This window comes from Ammospiza caudacuta, chromosome 3 (genome assembly GCF_027887145.1).
Source record: "Ammospiza caudacuta isolate bAmmCau1 chromosome 3, bAmmCau1.pri, whole genome shotgun sequence".
Lineage (NCBI taxonomy): Eukaryota > Metazoa > Chordata > Aves > Passeriformes > Passerellidae > Ammospiza > Ammospiza caudacuta.
In genome coordinates, this window is record NC_080595.1 from 96,182,019 (window position 1) to 96,204,369 (window position 22,351).

Consider the following 22,351-nt stretch of genomic DNA (forward strand, 5'->3'; position numbering starts at 1 on the left):
GCTTTCTATTCTGGAATTTTCTTTTAGCAGATGGGGACATGGGACATGAAAATATAAGACATAGTAATGCAAGACATTTGGTTTTTGATGAAAAAAATCTCTATCAAAAGCTGGAATTTATGGCTCCATAGAGCACTGAGTTGAATTGACTTCCTTAAATAGGGTCTTCCCATGGTAAACTTCATGACTTCAGCTGAAAAAGGTCCTATAGTCAAGTTGAAATCTGTTCATCTCCTCTTCATAAATCATACTCCAAACACCACTCCCATTGAACAGTACATCTGATAGGAGCAGAGAAAGCTCTTTTTTAATGCCCTATTGCGCATAACAAATTTCAAGTTTAAAAGCCATCATGAATGTTTCTATCCACAAATGATTACGTAAAGGGAAATCCTACATTATTTCTTTCTTGAATTGAAAATGCTGTTAGTATCTTTTTTAGTAATATCATAGGATAGCTAGAGTTCCTTCATGTATTTAAAAAACATTTCAGTTACCTGCAAATCTCCCAGGCTGCATGAATCACGCCCACAAGGTTTCGGTGTTGATGGTGGAAAAGGTGCAACAAAGGCTGTTTGTTTGGAGCTGGACATTTGCCTGTTGAAGTAACAGTCTTAGTTACATCACATGCCAACACAGTGGGGCAATGGTCTTTTGTGTGAAAGAGATGAAAAAAGTAGTTCTGTGAAGACTTTTGGCTACAAGTTCCAAATAAGCAGAAAAGCAGGTCCAGCCAAAGTGAGAACCAATACAAAGAAGTCCAACAAAATGAGGATTTAAAAATATCTTGAGTTACAAGATTGTATTTTCTCCTTTTTTTTAAAAAACTGGACTACATAAACTTAAATATTTTGAACAAAATTTATTTCCACTTTAATTTCCATTTCTTTTGAGCTTACTGAGAACACGCTTTCTCTTCATCTTCACATGCTTTCATACAAAGAATTTCCATAAGATTTGAAGTAGGTTACTGCACTACCCATTGCAACTATACTGATATTTGTCTCTATCCTTCAGGTCAAATTTGACATTGACATCTGACATTTCCACTACCCAATAAAAGTATCATTGAAAAGGACTACTAAAGTCTGTGGTGCTGTAGGTAAACCCAATAACCATACCTCTCTGTAACACTGGCCATGAGTGGGACATCTGAATCCTCCATGTCATCACCATCATCAGATACCAGGGTAATAGGAATCCTCCCAAATGGGCAAATCTTAGAACAAATTCAAAGTTACCAAGTGTGTACAGCAAAATAAAGAGTTTAAGATTTTAAAGAAAATGTTACATGTTTTACCTGGTTAGATTTGTTTAGTGGTCTCAATGGATTGTGGTAATTAACTAGAGCACCCAGCTCCTGTGACTTCTCTTCCCTAAAAGAAAAAAAAATAAACAAAAAAACCCCACAAAACACACAACACTGCAGTGTATGTGTTTACTTTTCGTTTAAATAATGTTATAAAGCATTAAATAAGAAATTAAGACATTACCTAAATAAAGATCTGTTAATAGTTGAAGAATTTTCACTAGAATCATTCTTTTTTAAGCTTCTGTGATTTCCACCTATATTCTGAAGTCCAGACTCCTGTGTACTTGATACTGTAGGGAAAATAGTTACATTCAGATCATATCAGACAAATTCAACTAAGTTATTCTAAGCAATTAATTGGGTTAAATTGAACCAGCTGATCTCACTGACAGCAAATTTGAGTGGTCATATAAGCTGTGCAATGTCAGGGAGTATCAAAGCAGGCAATAGCAAAAAGCTCATTCACTAGCCCCATCTTAATCAAGAAGAGACTCTTGCTTGATCAATGAATATTAAGCAGTAGTTTTATGAAGTTGTACATTAATCTTAAAATTGTCAAGTCAACTTAATAAACTTTGTGAAAGTATATATTTCAGATATAAACACAGCCAGAATTCAAGTTATTTGAAAAGTCATTATAGAACCTCAAACCCACAAATAAACAGTTCAGAACAACACTGTCTTCTACATTATTTTTCTCTACAGGTGAAGGGAAGGTCATTTCTTAGAGACAAAGAAACCACAAGAACTCAGAATACACAAATGAAAATGTATCAACACCTTAATGAACACACATTCACATTACAACACAGTTTAATTCATCATTTAGGGAACAATGTGGAGTACAAGCTATTTTAAGCACCTTCAGATAAACAATCACTTGAACTCAGCTATTTTTCTGACAAACCCTTTTTCAAAAATGTAAATTAGTATCTGGTTATTTTGATTAAGATCTCTTCAATGCTACAAGTTTTTTTTTTAAGACAGACACCAAAGAACATATTTAAAAAAAAAAAAAGAAAATCAAAGGCAACAGGAAGTGTTCAAAGCCAGGTTGAAAGCTTTGAGCAACCTGGTCTAGTGGAAGGTATTCTTGCCTCAAAGCAGGGGTTTGGAACTAGATGATGTCCCTTCAATGTCCCTTCCAACCCAAACCATTCAAAGATTCTAACTAAGACACTATATAATATGATATTTTACATCACACAGGCCTTGTATAAGAAATTGTCAGTATAGGAAATTGTCTGCTTAACCAACAAGATCCACAGCTATCCACAGCCTTCCAATAAATCACAATTTAAGGAGTTTTATATAGCATTTACCAGTTTTAAATTTGTTTTAGCTCATTAAAATGGATTTTACTTTTCTTTTGAACTCTCCCATATCCCTTTTCTACTTTCAGCCAGAAATCAGACTTCTAGTAGATGAACAGCGCAGTATTGGCTATTTCCAATACTTAACATTTTATGAACTACTTATGCCAATAGACTAAACCACTCATTTAAATAAAACAAATGCCTCAGTGTACAGTGTTTTATTACCAACCCAGGACCATCACCATCTCACAAATCCAACTCACACTTTTTTCCCCAAATATTTTTATTTTTAAACCAACAAGCTGGCCACTGGACTCTCACAGCCAGCTGGTGATCTACAATACCTTTATTCCTTCACAGTCTAAGACAGCCTATCTGCTTCTTATGATACCCCTTAGCACAGCTGGACCCATGACCTAATGCTTTCTTCCACCCAAAGCAATTCTGAAGTGGTTCTCCATTTCTGAAATACTAAATTCCATTTTCCCAACTGAACATGTTTGATTGCACCTGGTATGTGAAATACTTTAGATTGCTGTGCATGAATGAAAGAGGAAAAAAAGGAATTAGACCAAAGGTTTCTAGACTTGATGCATGGTTTATATTTGCATCACAACACTAACAGCATGTAACTGTCAAAGACATTCTGTACAATCTTTTGAAGCTGTGAACAAATGCATTTACATATACAGCATTCATATTTTCAAATAAAATTTTCAAAAGCAGCTCTTCAAATGGTAATACAAAAAATACCTAAATGCCAATATACTAAAATAGCCTTTGTTGCTCCAGAGGACCATACAAATTCACTTAAAGCCAAATTCAGTGTTTTACCCCTTTTATATCCCAGAGTTTGAGATATTTCAAGTCTGGTGTTATTTACCTTTGAAACTTTAATCTTTAAATAACTAAATTAATAGTTTGCATTTTTCAAATACCTAATTACAAACCAATATAGATGAAAAAATAAATGAGCCTACTCTTGCCCCACAGCTCACTGCTTCCTAACTGGCAGGCAGGGTTTTGCCATTCATTCTCACAGGTATTTCCTTAGCCCTGCAGCAGCAAGTCAATGTCAGCAAAAAATGATACAATCCATTAAGGGCATTGGTATCCTTCAAGATATTCTCCTGTGGCACAGTACATCAGCAGTGGTGTTTATGATGTCTATGTCCAATTAATGATAAACAGAATAAGATAGAAAAAAGAGTTTATTAGAAATGAATGCCATAACTGAATGCTATTAAAAGAGTTCACCCCCACTAGTGTTTCAGTCAAAGGTTGATTCAATAGGTGCCAAGGAAATCTCAAACACCACTCCTGAAGACATATCCCTAAGGAAATTAAATCAGATCTATTTCACATTAATCCTGTCCTCACACAATGCAAAAATATCGAAGTGTTAGACATCACTCTTGAAAGAGTTAGCTACACACACTCCAAAGCTGAAGTCAAACCATATTTTTTGCTCAATTCCACTCCAAAAAATGTATCTCTTGAAAGCTTCAAGAAATAACTGTTCCCTTTTTGAAATTATATACCCATCAAAAAGGATCACTTGGGATTTACAATACAGCCAAGCACTTCAGTTTTGTACTGACAAACATATGGGTTTTGTCCAAAATAAAGTTGAACTTGATTATTTTTCCTAGATATGACTTCACTGAAGTGACTGTCAAAGCTTTCCCAGTCTGTCACAAGATACATCTCCAAACAACCTATATAATATAGTTTAGTCTGTATATTTCAGTTGTAATTCTTCTCTACCAACAGTAGCTCTTACTTCACAGTTACAGCTGTCAGTCTCTATTACAAACTGCAAATCCCTGCTGACAGCCAGAGGAACACCCTCTGCAGAATCACAGGATTGACCATAGCACAGCTCCTGCCAACTGCAGTCACTGCACTGAAGAGGGAAACAAGCATTGAAAGAATAAGATTCATAATACAGACAAATATATCTGTTTATTGAGCAATAGAGATTCTGAGTTTATATCAGAAGGGACAAATACTAGTGATTTTTTCCAATCTAGAATCACAACATGCAGAAGCAACCAGTATTTTAAGAAATGCAATTACCTGCTAAGTTCTCCTTCTCCTCATCTGAGAGTAACTGCTTTTTTTTCAAGTGTAAGTTCTGCAGAGCAGTTTCCAACAATTCCAGAGGAACAGCAGAGCACTCCACAGCTTTCTGAAGGATCTGCTTACACTTCTTCTCATTTTCTAAGTGTAAGAAGCACAGAGTTAGAAATCACAGAAGTAAAAAAAAACAATTACACTGGGGCAAGATTTTTTTAACAAGATGGTTACATTCATGTTGTTTTATATTCACTTTGCATAGTTCTATGAAGCCATTGTTCATTTGGGACACCTCCCCTTACACTGCCATTTTAAGGAAATTGCCTGGAAATAGTTAAAAGCAAATCACACATTAAACTGAACACCAAGTCACAAAATATGTATTCAGTATTTTTTTTAGTGTTATAGGAACTGTAAGAAAATTGTACTCATTCTAATTTTTTTTTTTTGTCATATCAGCAAGGAATATGTCCTTTATGGACTTCCATTTAGACCTGACCAGGTAAAAATTGCATTATGCATATATTACCAAACATCTTTAATGCACTTACTAGAAATCACATTTAAAACCAGCTGCTGTGAAATAAAACAACAACTCTAGACAGCACTACAGTTAAAAAAAGAGGAAAGAAAAGCAAGGATATCTTTTCATTACAGTTTTAGACATTACTAAATGGCATAAACAGAGAACTTTGAAGAGAGCTGGGGTGGGAAAGGGAATGTGTTAACAAACCATATTGAAGCAGTCAATTTACATATGTAAACATGTACATAGGCATCTATTAGAAAAAGTCAAATAAGGAAAAAAGTGTACTGTAACCACAATACTTCACTTGGTTTGAAGAACATCTGGGCAAAATGATGCAATGGTTTGCTACAGCTGTCAATGCCCCTGAAACCCCAAATGCCCTTCTTCCTCCATCCCAAAGCAGCAAAACAAACCACTTGGTTCTTAACTTTATGCTACATATATATTATAAGAAATACTCAAGTATATGCATAATAGCATACACATGTCACCTGCACTCACAACTCCACTCATAAATGAACTTAGACATCACTGTTGCCTGTAGTTCAGGATGGTGGAAGTGCAGTGTAGGTACCAGGAACTTATGCTTTAACTAATCTATTTTAAGAATATTAAATGGGTAATGCCAAACATGAAGCAAGGAAGCAGTAAAATTAGATGAACTATAATTTCATTTAAATAAATTTTGTGCTAATTTGTTACAAATTGTTTTTTAACCATATAGTCCAATACTGTTTTTTCTCCTAAATCATTAGCAAAGTGGATAGGCTCTAAGAATCCTTAACCAGCATTCTGATTCTACCTTTTGCTATATTTAGTAACCACACATTGCTTCAACAAGACCTGCTACTTGGAAGTAATTCCTCCTAGTACCCTGAGTAAGAAAGAGCATGACATCAAAACATGTATGTGAAAAACTGTTTCATCCCCCTTAACAGATGAAGAACCAAGGCACAAAATCAAGCCAGAAATATTTCTGAATTCCAACCAGTCCACTTTATCAGATGCCAAAAGCCTGAATCAAGCACCCTGGCATAAGATTTGAAACAGTCAAGAGTAGAGTTTTATGGTCATGAGTTCTGACCAATTCACAGCAAATCATCCTCAAACACACCACCCAAGGTACCCAAGTAATGACAAGACAACTCTTCATCTAGGGGACTTAAATGAAATTTTACTCAGTATTTTAGTTAAAAAAGAGCCACAAAAAACACAATGGCACCTTTACTGTGTCACCCCATTTCCAGGTCACTAATATTCAATTATTAAGAAATCAACATCAATTTACCAAATCTAATTTCACAACTTGAGCTTTTATCTTGAGCAAAACTGTGAGCTAAGGAAGAGAACGTGCAATTAAGTTTTTCTCCTTAATGCAAAAGAAAGCACTGAGAAGTGTGCCAAGCACTGCTGAAATCACTGGGATGAAGAAGCAATAAAGCATTACCCTCCTTTCCCTCTGGCCTAAGTGGACACAGTGAAAAAGGAACAGCACTCTTAAGTAACAATTTACAACTCACATGTCCCACTAATCCTCTTTGAGCACCCAGCAGGGACACTGCACTCCATACACATTACTAAAGGACACCTAGATCAGCTCAAGGGTAACAGATACACATCAGAGAGCACACTGCAGATAAAACAAAGCCGATCATAACTGGCTTCTTTCCTCTGGGATTAGCACTTCATTCTAGGTTGATTACTTACTGTCAAAGTAAGGTAAACTACTGCATGGACACATCCCATAACTACAGGATGAATTCAGTCACTGGTAACCTGTAGCAGCATTTCTACACTTTATTAAATTACACAATAGGTTTTATTACACTTATTTAACAATATCTTTGTTATTGCAGTATTAGTGTTTAATTATCCGTTTAAATAAACATCCAGTGCTCACTAAATAAAATTATCATCATCTTTTTACTACTGTTTAGAAGTTCAATACCATAGGTTTATATTAGAACAAGACTGGTCAGATAACCAGATAACTGGTCAGATAACTGACTCAGGCATAACACAAACTGTAATTTCAAGACACAAACATGCAAATTTTTGTCTTTTTTTTCCCCATCCTGTACAGGAGTCATTCACAAAACATAACATGTACTTCTGGGAGGGGGGAGTTGGTTCATGGCCTTTCCTGCTCTAATGCAAATCATTTCATCAGAAAAGAAAAACTGGAAAATCTCAGATGACAAATGAGTATCGACTTTGATTTTAACAAAATGGCTCTGCCTCATGGGCCACACACTGAGCATCTAAACAATATCCTAAAATACAGTTAAAAAGTATCACTGAAGCAAAAATGTATAGACAAAACCACTATCAGTGGAAAATAAACAGAAGTAAAGACAGACAGATAACCAGTAAAATGTATTCAGAATCTAGAATGTTGAATAGACAGATTAATTTATTTAGTGTAGCTAAGTTTGGGCAGAATTTCTCATACAAAGCAGTATGAGAAATATATACAACATACAACAATATACAATAACTTGCATGATACTGAAAAAACATGAAGGAAAACAAGTCACAAAAAAATTAATATATTCATCAAAATTTTTCCATTCAAATAAGAAAACAGCTTTCATGGAATGTGCTTGTCTTTCTATACAGAGCAAACTGTCAAAGGAAGAAATACCCAGGGCAAAATATGTCACTGCTCAAATCACCCATGGAAACAAAAGATACAAAAGATCCAAAAACACAAGCCTACAAGCCTGTGGGCAGCCAACACAGCCTTGCCAGCAAGTACCAGGGCAACCAAATTGCACACTGGCAGTGTATTTTGGTTTAATAAAAAACAATCTACAAATGCTTTTTGGAAGAGGACTGAATTTCCTCCACAAGCAAGCAAAGTATTTGAGCCTCCTTCCATGCAGGAGGAGCCTTACTCAAAAGCCTTCCACTGCAAGATCTAAATTAGAAAAGTAGAAACTATTAACAATTTTCACCTAGTTTGAAAGTTATTTCTAAAACAGAAAAAAACCCCAATGATCTGTGTGCATATTCTCACTTTAAAAGTGAACACACATTCTCAGTAAATTTCAATTTAAAAAATCCTGATATTTTTCTGATTCAATACCTATCAGTTCACTTACAAATTATGTAAGGGAGCAGAAGTTGGTACCAACAAAACAGAACAACAACACCAAACAAGTTTAGTTCTTTTTGTTTTTTTACACACCTTGTGATAGCTCAAACTGTGCAAAAGCCACATGCACAAAAGCAAATTTCTTGCAGTTCAGTCTGGCTAGATGAAATTGGTCCCGTGCCTCCTCTGGATCTTGAAGCCTGTAAAGAGAGCACATTCACAGTTATACAAGGTGAAGAGCCTGAGAAGGATGAAGTTCCATGTACTGGATAAAGCCTTTAAGTAACTTTGAAAAAGTAACCCACCTATAGGCTAAAGATTTCCCATTTCCTTAGAGTAATCAGTGAATTACAAGTAGTCAGAGAAACTTAAACTCTAATTATTGAAAGACATCAAGCTGAATCTTCCCAAAACCCAATGGACTCAATCCTTAAGCTCTTCCACACTTGATAGCTCATTTACTTGTGGCAAATTTTAATCCTAGTGTTACCTTCAGCCAGATTGCTGAGCAGGTTCATGCTTACACACAGCACACCAACATTTAAATATCTGAGAGCAACTACAGCCTCTGCAAATACCAGTCAAGACACAAAAGGCCTAAATCTACATCACTACATAACACATTAGTATTAATGTTTCAACTGACAACAAAAAAAAAGGAGCTTAACACTTTTACCAGCAATATCTGTAATCAAGAGATAAAAGAATTCTTTCCTAAGTTCCCCCTTGACTCAACAGGTACCCAAAGGTACCACTTAGAAGTGGGAAGAGCAAAAAATTTATGACCATGGCTCAAAATAAAAGTACAGAAAAATACAACATGGAAAGGTAAAGAACATTTTCAGTAGAATTCTATGAAATTTTGAATGAAAGAAGTTGTTCATGTAACTTAGGCATGTAACCAGAGTCACATAGGTTAACTGAACTCAGCTCTGATCATCCAAAACAATAGGACAGGCACAGAATAACCCATGTGCAGGCAAAGTCTGAGCCAAAGAAATTAAGCTGTACTGCATTACATTCACTTTCAAAGAGCTTGTTAAAATTCAGGTTCCTGTAGAAAGCAGCAACAGCTTGGATAGCAATACACAGAACAAGACCTAAGACCAGCAATAGGCACCAAGTGTCACACGCCTGGTGGCACTGTGCTACAGCCAGAAGCATGCCACAAGAGGTTTGGCATTGAAAATGTACAACACAGAAAATCATAGAACTATTTACTGTCTTCAACTATTTCAGAGAACACTCAATGGTTCTTCAGACAATCTTGGTATCACAACAGGTCAAAAGGTATTGGCACAGCCAGACTGCAGCTAAAGCAGATACCAGGACAAAAAAGGTCCAGTGCCAAGAACGGAATAATCCAGTTTCTCACCTAAAGGTTGGGCAGAGATGTGATTGCAAGCAGGCTTGGGGAGAAAGACTTGGGGGTGATGTGTGATGAAAAAGTCAACATGAGCCAGCTGTGGGTACTTGGAGCCCAGAAAGCCACACAGAATCCTGGACTGCACCAAAAGGACAATGGCCAGCAGGTCACAGGAGGTGATTCTGCCCCTCTGCTCTTGGGAAATCCCACCTGAGACACGACATTCAGCTCCCAACAAAAAAAGGACAGGGACCTGTTGGCACAAGTCCAGACAAGGGCCACAAAGATGATTAGGCAACTGGAGCACCCCTCCTATGGAGATGGGCTAGAAAAGTTGGGGCTGGTCACCTGGAGAAGAGAAGACTGCATGGAGACCTCATAGCAAACTTCCAGTACCTGAAGGGGGCCGGTAGGGAAGCCAGAAAGGGACTTATTGTCAGGAACTCTAGTGGCAGAACTAGGAAAAATGGGTACAAAATGCAAGAAGGAACTTCAGCTAGATGGCCTAAACTATGGTAGTCACAATAAAGAGGTAATCCTGGAGACACTGGAACAGGTTACCTAGGGAGGTTGGGGATGCCCCAGCCCTGGAAGCATTCAAGGCCAGGCTGGAAAAAGCCTTGAGCAATCTGGTCTAGTGAAAGGTGTCCCTGCCTAGAGCAGGAGGGGTTGGGACTAGATGATCTTCAAGATCCATTCCAAGCACTTAGCATTCTACAATCAGAACAAAATAGTGTTGATGGCAGTAGACACTAACATCTCAAGCCACTGCCACTGCTTCTGAAGGCTGTGATGCTGATTTGCTCTTCCACCTTGTTTACATGGAATATTTGGGAGAACAGCAAGCAATTCTACTGAAAAGCACATCTCTTCTCCCACTCAAGGTAGTATCAGAGCACCTATCAGTGTCACTTAACGTGTAGTATCAATATTGCTTTACTTGCAATAGCTAAAAAATAAACTAGCACTCGACAAAGTCATGAGATGAGAGGATTTTCTTTAACAGAACCTAAACCCAAGAAAAAATACATAGTACTGGACAAACTGACAGCCAGGAACAGAGAAGGTAGAGTGTAGACACCAGGGAAATTGAGAACAAAAAAATTATGAGTAATGACAATAAGTTATGAGCAGTAAGTAAACATGCCAAACACAAAAGATCCAAATAAGTAGCAATTGATTAAGTTAATCTCCAAAAATTACAATGAACACTGTTGGTTTTTAGGTTCAACCAGCCAAAAGTAATTTCGTTGCTGATGATATTACAGATGTAGTTCATAAATGTAGTTTCACATAAATAATTGATATTATACACTATTCTGGACAAGAAAGTATTAGATTATAAAAATTATTAAGAACAAGCTAGTATCTGAAAGTAATTTCCAAATGAGGACCCATCATTTAGGGAGATCCTATAGTGAAGTTCCAGTGGGATTGATGCTATATCAGATGTTGGTGGGTACAGTTTTTAAAAGAAGTTTGGAGTGGCTTGTTCATCTTTTTAAAAGAAATTTTTATTAGGCATGTCAAGAAACATGACTGATAATACCTGCCAATTAAAAACTATGCAGCAGAAAACAAAAAGAGCAGACCCGAGCTACCTCACGAGATAGGTAAATTCTGCAATGCTGGCTACTAAAGTAGAAGTTACTTTAGTACAGCTGCAGAGTGCATTTTAATAGTGAAACAAGACAGACTACTTTCCCACAAAGGTCCCTAGGCTGTAGCAGTGAAACAACTGAAGGTATTTCAGTGAGACATCACAACTAGTACTGTTCATACTATTGATGTATTAACAAGCTACTGACAGCCCCTTTGGTTTTGCTGTCTGCAATACATCACACAGAATACTGAAGATGTTCTTCCACACATCTTAAAAGTATCCCACCTTTCAAACCATGTTCTAAAGATCAAGTGAAAATAGGTCCAAGTGATTAGGGAGGTGGGAAATAATCTTTCTGAACATTAACTCTCCTACAATGAGATAACAGATGTGACTTGATCACTATTAAGGAAAAGAATTTCCACAAACTAGGATCCAGAAACCTATATAACAGTTTCTGCTCTGAGGAAAAGCAACTGATCTTTGAATAAGAATGCCATCTTCCAATGTATCTTTAAACCTTTCTGGAAGAGATTCCTTACTCCACTTACACACAACCACCTTCCTCCTTCAAGATACTGAAGACTGACAAGGTCATTATTCACTCCTGTTTCTCAACAGGAGATTCAACAGATTACTTCCACTGCGTGCTTTTAGTAACAGTGATGCAGCAAGGTCCATGCAAAGGACAGTGCAGAGAAGTAGACATTTATCACACTGCAAGATGAAACCATATGCCAAAAAGTCAAATAGAGGAAGAACATACAAGGAAAAGATCAGCTACGTTCACTGGAAAATAACTTGCTCAGCTCTGATTGTTAGATTGCTGCATTGTTTAAATACAGCTCTTCACAAAATATTTGCTGTACTATTTCAAGTGACAAAAGAACCTATTATCAAAAAAAAATTCCAATTATAACCCTGTCCCAAATTATGTCTGAACACACCTCTACAACCACACTGCTTGAATCTGGACTGAATAAAGCAATAAAAGACCACAACCAAAACTAATTTTCAAAGTGTGGAACTAGAGAATGATATTTTGAGACATTCTTTCTATCCTAAGGCAGTTAACTTAGTCAAACTGTGATGATCTTGTCCAGTAAGAGAGAAAGCATACTAAAGTAAAGCTCAAAAAAGCATTTCATGCTATTCCCTCTTGTACCTTACATAAAGAACCAAGAAAAAAGGTAGTGTTAACATCTCTAAATCAAATAACTCTAAACAATCATGTTTATTAGCATATACAAAAAATACAAGTAGTGGCAACAACAGATAAGCTGACTAACCAAAGCTACTTACCTTCCACACTCAAAATGACAATTTGCTGCAGAAAACACTAATGAAACAAGGTATTCTTACCTTAATTCAAAAACAGAATGATGAGTTCTCATATTGAAAATTTATACTTACGCTTTCAACTCAGCAAATCTCACAAGGATGCGAGCATAGCTCTCATCCTGACTGTACTTTTCTGCAGGCAAGGCAGTCACTGCTTGGCTGTAACGGCCAATGAGTCTATTGAGTACACTAACATCCATCTGAGGAACGCCCTTTTTCTCTAGCTTAAGTAAAAAACATAGCCAGTCTTCTGGATTGTTTGTTGTCATCATTATTTGATTGACAGTTCCAGAGTTATCTGACAAAAACAAAAAATGAGATTGATTAAAATAGCAGCAAACATGTACAGAAGAAAACACTTTTTATAAGCTTTTGTGCAAGACAGTTACTGACTATTTTTAAACAAGATCAAAGCAACAGAGCTAAGAAATAAGGAGAAATGAAATTAGCTTTGTGGTCATTCATATTAAAGAAACACTAAACTTGAAATCATTTCAATTAATTGTTCTTTCACTCAGTCTATGTTAAGATCTTTTGCATGAGTGACAGTAAAATAACAAAACCAAATACCTGTTGTATCAGCTGAGATTTTAGTATAGTTAAATTCATCTGTGATATTCTCTTCATTTCTGTATTTGTTTTTCAAGTTTCTAACTCTATTCATGATTGATGTAATCTGTGGCAATCCTCTTTCACCTAGGTCTGTCTCCTCCATCTGCAGGCACAAGGTTAAAAACAACGGAGTTACTGAAGAACCCTGTTGTAGCTCACTTTGATTGGAATTACCATGGGAAAGCCTCTCATGTATCATTTGGAGCTTGAGACTCAAGGACATTATGTAACAAATACTCCATTTAAGCCTTTGTCAACGTAGTTATACAAGTAAACTACTTTGCAGAAGACAACTTGGACAAATAAAAAGAATTGGTACTTAAATGATCCACCCAAATCCTAATTCATGCTCCACAACAGCCCTTTCCAATCAGGTATATTCAGCATTTGAATAAAATGAGGAGTATGATGTGTTGCCTGAAATAGCTTCCAGTCCATCACATGAAATCACATTCTGTACTCATAATTAGGCTGGCTTTAGTTTAGCACACAGTGTTAATCCACACTCTCTCCCACAGGTTACAGCAATTAGTTCTCACAGTGGGTTAAGCAGAAAAGAATTCACATTCTCCTCTGTTCAAAGGACAAAGACAAGTGACACCTATTTTTAAGTTTCTGAAAGGAGGTTTAGAGATTCAAAGACTTCTTATAAGAAACTTACGCCAAATCCTCAACATTCTGAAAGTTTATCATCATCTGAGATAATACATGTATATAGCTCAGAGGTAAGAATTTAGGCAATCTGAGCAGAGCAAGACTGCTAAAATAAACTAAAAAAAACCCTAAAGATTTCTTCCTTCTCTGCCTACAATAAACAGCTTGTCCCACATCTAATGAACATAAGAATTCCAGTAAAAACTGTGGTGAATTTAGTGCATATTCAGGGGGTTTGACATTGTAATTACTGTGAAGTTGGGCCCAGAAACAAGGAAAGTAACGCACTTCAGACAGATTAAATAGGCTCAAAGACTAAGTTTAGTTCTACAATGAAATGTTGGTTTTTGTCCTCTTGTACTTGTGTATAACAAATCAACAAAAAGTTGCTAGTGGGTTAGAAACTTTAGATCTACTTTTAGATGAATTATTGCTAGAAAAAGAATTGAATGGAATGAAGCTCATCTACCTTTAACTCCATTATCTAAAAAAATGCATCAGGCACCACTCTCAGGAAGTCTCACAAACAATTTTTAGAGCATTATTCACCAGAAGCTGGCATGTCTTTAAAAGCACCAGGCTCCCAGCTTTCCCCAAGCAAAGACCACAAATCAGAAGATTTGTGGATTATGGATATGTGGGTCTTGTAAGATTATAATGTTTACAAGAGTTTGCTTATAAGGCAAAAGCAGGCATATTCCATGTTCATCCTGACCTAAATATGGCCCACCAAGAATACCAAGCCTGCTCTTGTCTATATGGAAGTGTTGTTTTGTGGGTTCAAAACACAGTGGCACTGTGTAAATTCCAAGACTTAGTCCAGCAAAAGCACCATCTACATTACCCCTATGAAGAGGTCTGGAGAGACACCCAAATAGCCTCAGGCAAGACCTATGATGAAAACACCCCAAAATCTTTTGAAAGCTAAAGACTGTATGCTAAATCAGTAGTATCTGAAATACTACTTTTGGTTCACTGAACAGAAGCAAATAAAGGAACCCTTCTCTTATTTATATTCAAAAGTGCACACTGAATAGATTTTAATTTCAATGCTTGTTTGGAACTTTCTTTAATATCTCTTTCTCCCCAGAGCCAATTTAGGTTCTGGGAGTGGGTCTGTAAACTGTCCCATCCCAAACATCTTTTGGGGATCACACTGCTAAATATTACACAGGTGATTACTATAGCTAACACTGTTCAGGTGATACTTATTCACTTCATAAGGAAAACTTTAGTACACATTGCAGTTTTGCCTTTTAAAAACACTGCAGAAGGGGCTACAGGAAATCAGATACCCCAAATCACCTCTTTATGGGTGAGAATATCCACAGAGATCTGATTTTCAACTGTACCCACTCCCTCAAAGTATGAAGTCAGCTTCTCCAGAACCTGAAGCACCAAGACAACCAAAAGAAATTTACCTCATGTTAACAAACACCACAATATGTCATTACAACCATAACTGCTAAGAATTCCCAGATGGATTTTGGATTTCTTAAACATAGTCTTTATATTTTCCCCACCAATATCAAAGATTCATTATTCTTCCTGCAGCGACAGCTTCCCAAATGCAGTAGACAAAAAGAAAAATAAATTTCTGTAAAATTTGATCTTAAGTCACAACAATACACATCAAACTTACATTTACGGTGTGCTCTTTAACTGCTCTAGATTCAAGGTGTTACAGAGAAAAACTCTCCTGAAGAATGGATGGGCCTTGTCAAAAAGGTAAGATGGATGAGGGCCAGACTACCTCAGATGATCCCAAGAATCCAAAGGCAAGAAATGAAGTTCTCCATCCTGAAGAAGTTCCTGTGCATTAAAAATTGATGGGTGAAACACTGAAAGCTTATTGTGCAAGCTTGCCTAATCTTCATATCCCAGAAATACAGTTTTCATCAAAATCAATTAAACTATTCCTAGTCAGTAATAAAAACAGAATTTTAAAAAGCTTAAAGACAACATTTTGAAGGAGGACAAGCACTTCCAAATGTGCTTCAGCTTGCTGTGACCTTCAGAGACTAAGTACAGTAAGGGCATATTCATCTACATAATGTCATGATTTGCCAGCAATCTTTCTACTCATGCCAATGTTCAACCAAAAGCAAGTATTCACACGTTCTTTGTCTGTTAGCCTGCTGCATAATTACCCTTAAAGAAATCGTTTGCCATGAATTTCACTGGTGTATATATGTATAGCAAAAATCTGACAACAGTGAAGACCTAAAGCAGGCACACGCTGTTAAAAGGCACTGAATGGGAACTGAGGCAGTAACTGCAGCAGCGCCACTGCAGCATACCTGAGATGCAGAAATGCCTGCAGGAGAGAAGGGTAGGGAGAACCAGGGAACAAGGAGAACACACAGTGCAAAGATCAGCAAGAACTAGCTCTAAATAAAGCACAGTCGTTAAAGTAACTTCAACCCCTCCTACAGGCCCACTACACACGGAGCCAAGGGACAGAGACTTGAGAGCAGCAAATGGATAAGTGGCAGCAGAAGTTAGTGGTAAGTCCACATCTAACACACTCAAAAATACTCATTGATAATAAAAAGTAACAGCATCCAGTCTTGAAATACTGTATTTACTGTATTACACTACCTGTTCTGTTTATGTCTTCTATAGAGGAGAGGTAAAATAACACGTGTTTCTGAAGCATCTACCCAGCCTTTTAAAATACTATCTATAAAAGTGCATCATCTTCCTTCTGTTTTGTTTGCAAGTGCTAAATGAGGAATTTTTTTTTAAAGGAAAACAAAAACTCCCAACACTAAGAAAAACCGTCGTCAATTTTAAAAAATTAGCAACACTAAGAAAGAAATAAAATAGAAAAACATTAAAACCTAACGTAAGACACAGGAAGGACAAGACACCAGGATGCAAAGTTGGGCTAAGTAAGACGGACTGAGCAGCAGCGGAGCAGGTGAGGCAATGCGGCACAAACAATGACCGTGAGGCAGCAGCTTTCCTCCCCTCAGGGCCGGAAGCCCAGCGAAGCCGCAGCCCCGGGGCTCTCGAGGAGCCGGCCCAGCACCCCCGCAGTCTCACCGCAGACCAGCACCTCTGCTGCCCCCTGGCCCCGTCACCCACCTTCCCTCACTGCGCTGCTCCCCGGCCCGGTCCCTTCCCCCTCGCTGTCCTTCCCGGCAGCCCCGACCCCCGCCCGGCCCGGCCTGGCCGCCCTCACCGAGGCCGCTGCGGGGCCGGGACGCGGCTCCGACCGAGCGCGTCCGCGCGCTGCCCCCGGTTTGAATGTGACCGACGCCCCAAGAGCGCCCTTCCCATTGGCCGGAGGGCGGGAGGAAGCGAGCGCTGATTGGCTGCAGGAGGGAAACACGGGCGGCCCACCCGCCCATTGGCCGGTGGCTGCGCCGTGTGCGGCGGCTGCGGGTCCCAGCGCCCTGTGGGGCCGGGCGGAGGGGCGGGTGCGCAGGCGCGCTGGGGCCGCCGCGGCGGCCGCGGCCTGCTCCTGGTGAGGGATGGGGAGCTCGGGGACGGGGCCGCGCCGGCTGACTTAAATTATTTATCTGGAAATGCTTTCCCCGTTTGGCCATGGCCGGCTATAGTTTGAAGCTCATTTAGTAACGGAATAGCTGGGTTGTGTGTCCTTAACGTTACGTGTCTCCCTGTACCTTTCCCTCCGTGGAGTCGTTCCTGGGCCCATGCCGTGTCTGCAGAGTGCCCAAGGGTGCTGCAAGCAGCTCCTGCTCCGAGCGTCCCGCTCCTGGGCTATAGCAATGCAAACGCACTCTGCAAAAGCAGAACGGTTCGGCCTCTCGGTTTGCATTCTGGGTGCACTCAATAATTTGTGTTCTTTGCTGCTGTACGGTTCTGCTGCTGCTTATAATGAATTCACTATTATGCTAGATATAGTGTATTTTCAAGATTGATGGCACATTATAAAGCTCAGATGTGTATTTATTCCTTATTAATTTGGTAAGTTGCTAATCATTTGCTTGCCATAGACATAGCACATGATGTCTAATAAAAGATACCTACTCTGGCCTTTCATTGCAATTTATCTCATTTTTCTTTATTCATCTACATTTTAAATAGCTCAGCTCATCTAGTGATACAGGCTCACTCAACACTCAACAAAAAGATTTCAACAAGGACATTTTGTCCAAACATCTTTTTTAGAATATAATGGATAATCCCATGGAGGTCTCGGTGTTTCTCTACTAGATAAGAGCAATTCTAATTCTCAGCTAAGGCTAAGTGAGATGATCTGTTTTAGCACTGCCTTACTCATCCTTCCATATTTTTGGTGGGTATGATAAGTTTGTTGTGTTGGTGATCTTGCATTCCACCAGAATCCAAATCTAGTGAAAATGTAAAGAAACAGCACAAGTTGCATGAATCTGCTCTGCGTTTGGCTTTGCTTGAGGGACATAAAGGCAGATTATTTTATTAGCAGGAGTTTTGATGGGTGTTATAGGAGAGGAAAGTGGTATTCTTTTAGTAAGTGAAAAATGCCTTAAGGAGCTGTCATTTGATTTCTGTAGCTGTGACAAGAAATATCAATACCATATAGATTCCTGGCAAAACTAAAATAAATAGGAGAAGGAAGATGGAATAGATCTTGGGGGGAAAAAAGCCCCAAACAAACAAAAGAGTCAGAGAAAGAAAGGCTGTAATGGAAAAAAAATAAAAGAACCTCCATTTAGCATTCTTCAACAAAACATAAAATATGCATAGGTTTTGAATGGTTGGTGGAACCATTCTTTATTTGCTTATAAATGTTTATGCTTCCCGTTTTGTTTAATATAAAGTCATAGATACATAAGGAATTTAAGACGTGTATGAACTGTAGCCTCCACCTAAAGGTAATTCCACTTTGAATGACAGAAGTGAATTGTGAATTGCAAAAGCAAGTACTAGACTGGGTAACCACCAAAAGGAGAGAGAGGTCAGTCTTTGTCATGAGTCACTATCATGAGTCTTGTTTGACTCTTTTAAATACCTCATCTTATGGTAGGATTTCATATTATTTTGGATAATGGTATTGTAAATCTAAATGTAACAAATGCATTGGTGAGTCACAAAGGATTTTTCAAATGTTGGTAAAACCTTTATACCACACTATGGTGTTTTCAGTGATAGATACAAGAGAGAGGCCTTCCTCCTTTTGAAAATTTGGCAGGCACTCCCCCATCCTCTAAATTTGGTACTTGCGGTTTAATGTCTGAAGCCTATGAAGGGCTTATCTAAAAGGAAAAAAATGATAGGTCTTTGATTGCAACTGTTGACAAACACTCAGTGTAGTTGGTTTGGTGGAAAGTGCATTTGGAGAAAGCTTTGCTGAGTGTTTCATGGACACCATTTACTGAGAATATCTGTACTACTCCTGACTCCCAGTGCATGGCCACAACCTATGGATGTCCGTGAGAAGAAGCAAACAAACATTCAAGATGACAGAAGTCACCCCAACGACTGAGGAGTTGTTCTGAAAGCAGTGAGTAAGTAACAACTACTAAGATTTTGAGCAGCAAAAATAATCACCAGATGTCTGGTATTCCCAGTCCTCCTACATCTTAGGTTTCCATGACATACCAGTCCTTGTCACTACTGACTACTTTGAGATTTATGTGTAATTTTTTTCTTGATGTTTTTGTGTATCAGTGGATCTTATCCAGAATGGATGCTTTGTGACTGGACTTGGAAAGTAAACCTTTTTTCTATATTGATGATCATAGTCTATCAATAAAATAATGAGAACCATTGCTCTTTCAGGTTTATTTGTGTTGTCTTGATGCCAGTTTCTGCTGGATATCTATAAAATGCACAGTTTTTCATGCATACAAAATACTGATGTAGAAAGTGGCTAATAAACAGACTTCAAAAAGGAAGTGTCAATAAGAAGTGTTCAAGCTGTTCATGTCAGGAAGGGTACCTCAGGGATTGGCTGTAACAGTGATGTGTGTATTATAGTGGTGATTTTAAATTTTTGCTGATTAACTTGATACGAAGATGGTGTTAAGGCTGCAGGCAAATGATCAGGTTCTTGACTAGGGCCTGGATGAAGGTTAGGCTGCCTGAGGGGAGGTGGAAATGTAGAGAATGTAATGAGAAGTTACTGAGCATAGCATTGTAAGCAGCTGATGAAAGCTACAGATCAAACAGTGAAAGTTGGCTGGATCTCACGTGTCATTATGGAGGAGTTGTGTGAGGGACAGCCAAACTTCACAGGTGTTGAAGTGGAATATTTTGAAAAGGTCATCTTTCATGTAGCAGGATCATACACCATGAAGAGCACCTACATAACCACATCAAGAATACCAGCACCACAGAAGTATGAGGTCACCTGGGTGATGGTGCCAGCCATACCAGATGTGAATGTAGGTTTATCAAAACTGGGACCAATGGAGAAAAAGGAATTAGAGGCGGGTTCTGTATGGGGGAAACAGACACAGAGAAAAGCAGGTGCAATACTCAGTCATGTCCCTAAGTGCCACATTGTCCTCATTTTGGCTGGGATAGAGTAAATTCTTTTCCTTGTAGCTGGTAAAGTGCTGTGGTTTTGATTTAGTAGGAGAATCATGTAGATAGCACCCTGATGTTTTGTTTGTTGCTCAGTAGTGCCTACCCTAAGTAAAGGATTTTTCAGTTTCTCATACTCAGCCAGTGAGGGATGGCACAAAAAGCTGGGAGGGAGCATGAGCAGGACAGCTAAGCTGAGCTGGCCAAAGGGATATCCCATATCTGAGAACATCATGCCCTGTGTATAAGCTGGGAGGAGCTGGCTGGAAGGGCTTGATCTCTGCTCGGGACGGGATTAGCATTGGTCAGCAGGTGGTGAGCAATTGTATTGTGCATCACTTTGTTCTCTTAGGTTTTATTTCTCTCTGGTTTATTTTTGTCTTCCTTTTTGCATTAAAATTATTTTGTTATTTTTATTTTATTTTACTTAAATTATTAAACTGTACATATCTCAATGCATCCATGGGTTTTACAGTTTTTTTCCTGATTCTCCTCCTCATACCACCAGTGGTGGGGTGGGGACTGGTGAGAGATGCTGTGGTTTAACCATAACCTTAGCAGTTCTTTTTGGCTCCCAACATGGGGCATGATGTCTTGAGACAATGACAAATCTGACTAGAATGTGTTAGAACAATTTTATTATAAACATTTGTTATATCAGTTTAATAGTCCCTGGTCACCGTGTTGATTTATTTGCTCTCAAAGTTGGTGTGCTTGTTCTTTCAGTTGTGCTATGTCATACCTTACTTGCAGTATCTCACCCATGGGAACTGAGCTAAAGTTATCATGTTGCTGTACTTCGTAGCACTGGCTTATAGTATGACAGAATTGCTGGTTGTGAAACAAATCTAGTATTTGTATTCAGCATGGCTGTCACCACTGTCACCACTGTCACCGCTGTCACCACTGTCACCACTGTATTTTGGGAGCCATCTGTTGGAAACTATTAATAACGATAACGTTTTTACCTACCAAGTTCATCACTATTCAGTATTTTGCAGGGAAGAAAAAGTCTCTGGATGAAAGAGCAAAACAACAGGCACTGTGGTTACCCCGGCCCTGGGGACAGACACCAAGGCTCATCCAACTCCCTTGGCAGGCACTGCAGCTGAACGTGAGAACCAACCCATGCTGGTGTCAGATGCTCCTGTACATGAGAAGAAATGGACATGAGAGCTCACTTAGCAAAGGACAGAGCAGGGTTACCAAAAGAACAAGGAGGAAGGAACAGAACAAGAGGTGACCCCCTGATCCCTATCCTTGATGATCTGCAGGATGTGCAAAAAGATTTCAGCCATCATCCAGATAAGCACATTGATCACTTGGCTGCTCCAGTGCTGGGATAATGGCTCTACTATCCTGGAATTAGAGGGTAAGGAAGCCAAGCAGCTGGGATCACTTTCTGGGTAAAGGGAGTATTGATAAGGCAAATGGAAAGAGGAACACAAGTTCTTAGCCTGTGGTGGAGATGATTCCTGTCAGGCATGAAGGAAAGGAATCCCTTCAAGAAAGACAGATGGACCACCATGAAGACAAGTATCCAGTACCTTCAGGAATTAGCCATGCTAGAGATGATTTATTCTGACCCAAACAATAGGCAGTCACCCACAGATCAAGATGAAATCTAATGTACATGACCCATGTGGCAGACATTTGTACAGAATGCACTTTCTGTGTATGCCACCTCATTGGCAGTCATTATCTGGAAAAACAGAGGCAGCAATGATGGATTTAGTGGCTCACCAACTCCAGCAATGTGAAGAAAATCTCTGTTCTTCTCTATTAAGCTGTATCTTGGCTGTAGAAAACTTGTCCAAAAGTGGGAAGAGCTGTTCCAGGAGTTTCAGGAACAAAGAGAGGATAGGTCCTACTTGTCACCTGTACAGACCAGTATCTCAGCTATTGCAGTGAGCGTTCTTTTGCTCAAGAGGGAGGATATAGAGGTTGTACACCACAAGATAC

At 38.7% G+C, this 22,351-nt stretch overlaps 1 protein-coding gene across 1 annotated transcript in view; it reads right to left on the reverse strand.

The window, feature by feature from the left end:
* Positions 1-17,141, reverse strand: part of TTK (TTK protein kinase) — a 29,570-nt gene extending 12,429 nt beyond the window's left edge. Inside the window, exons 1-10 of the mRNA XM_058801910.1 lie at positions 17,097-17,141; positions 15,552-15,721; positions 13,214-13,358; positions 12,716-12,941; positions 8,427-8,533; positions 4,708-4,851; positions 1,494-1,602; positions 1,301-1,376; positions 1,122-1,219; positions 498-597 (exon numbers count right to left, since the gene is read on the reverse strand). Coding sequence (XP_058657893.1) covers positions 498-597; positions 1,122-1,219; positions 1,301-1,376; positions 1,494-1,602; positions 4,708-4,851; positions 8,427-8,533; positions 12,716-12,941; positions 13,214-13,358 — 1,005 coding nt within the window. The 5' untranslated portion in view covers positions 15,552-15,721; positions 17,097-17,141. The remainder of the gene's footprint in view (positions 1-497; positions 598-1,121; positions 1,220-1,300; positions 1,377-1,493; positions 1,603-4,707; positions 4,852-8,426; positions 8,534-12,715; positions 12,942-13,213; positions 13,359-15,551; positions 15,722-17,096) is intronic.
* Between the last annotated feature and the right edge of the window lie 5,210 nt (positions 17,142-22,351).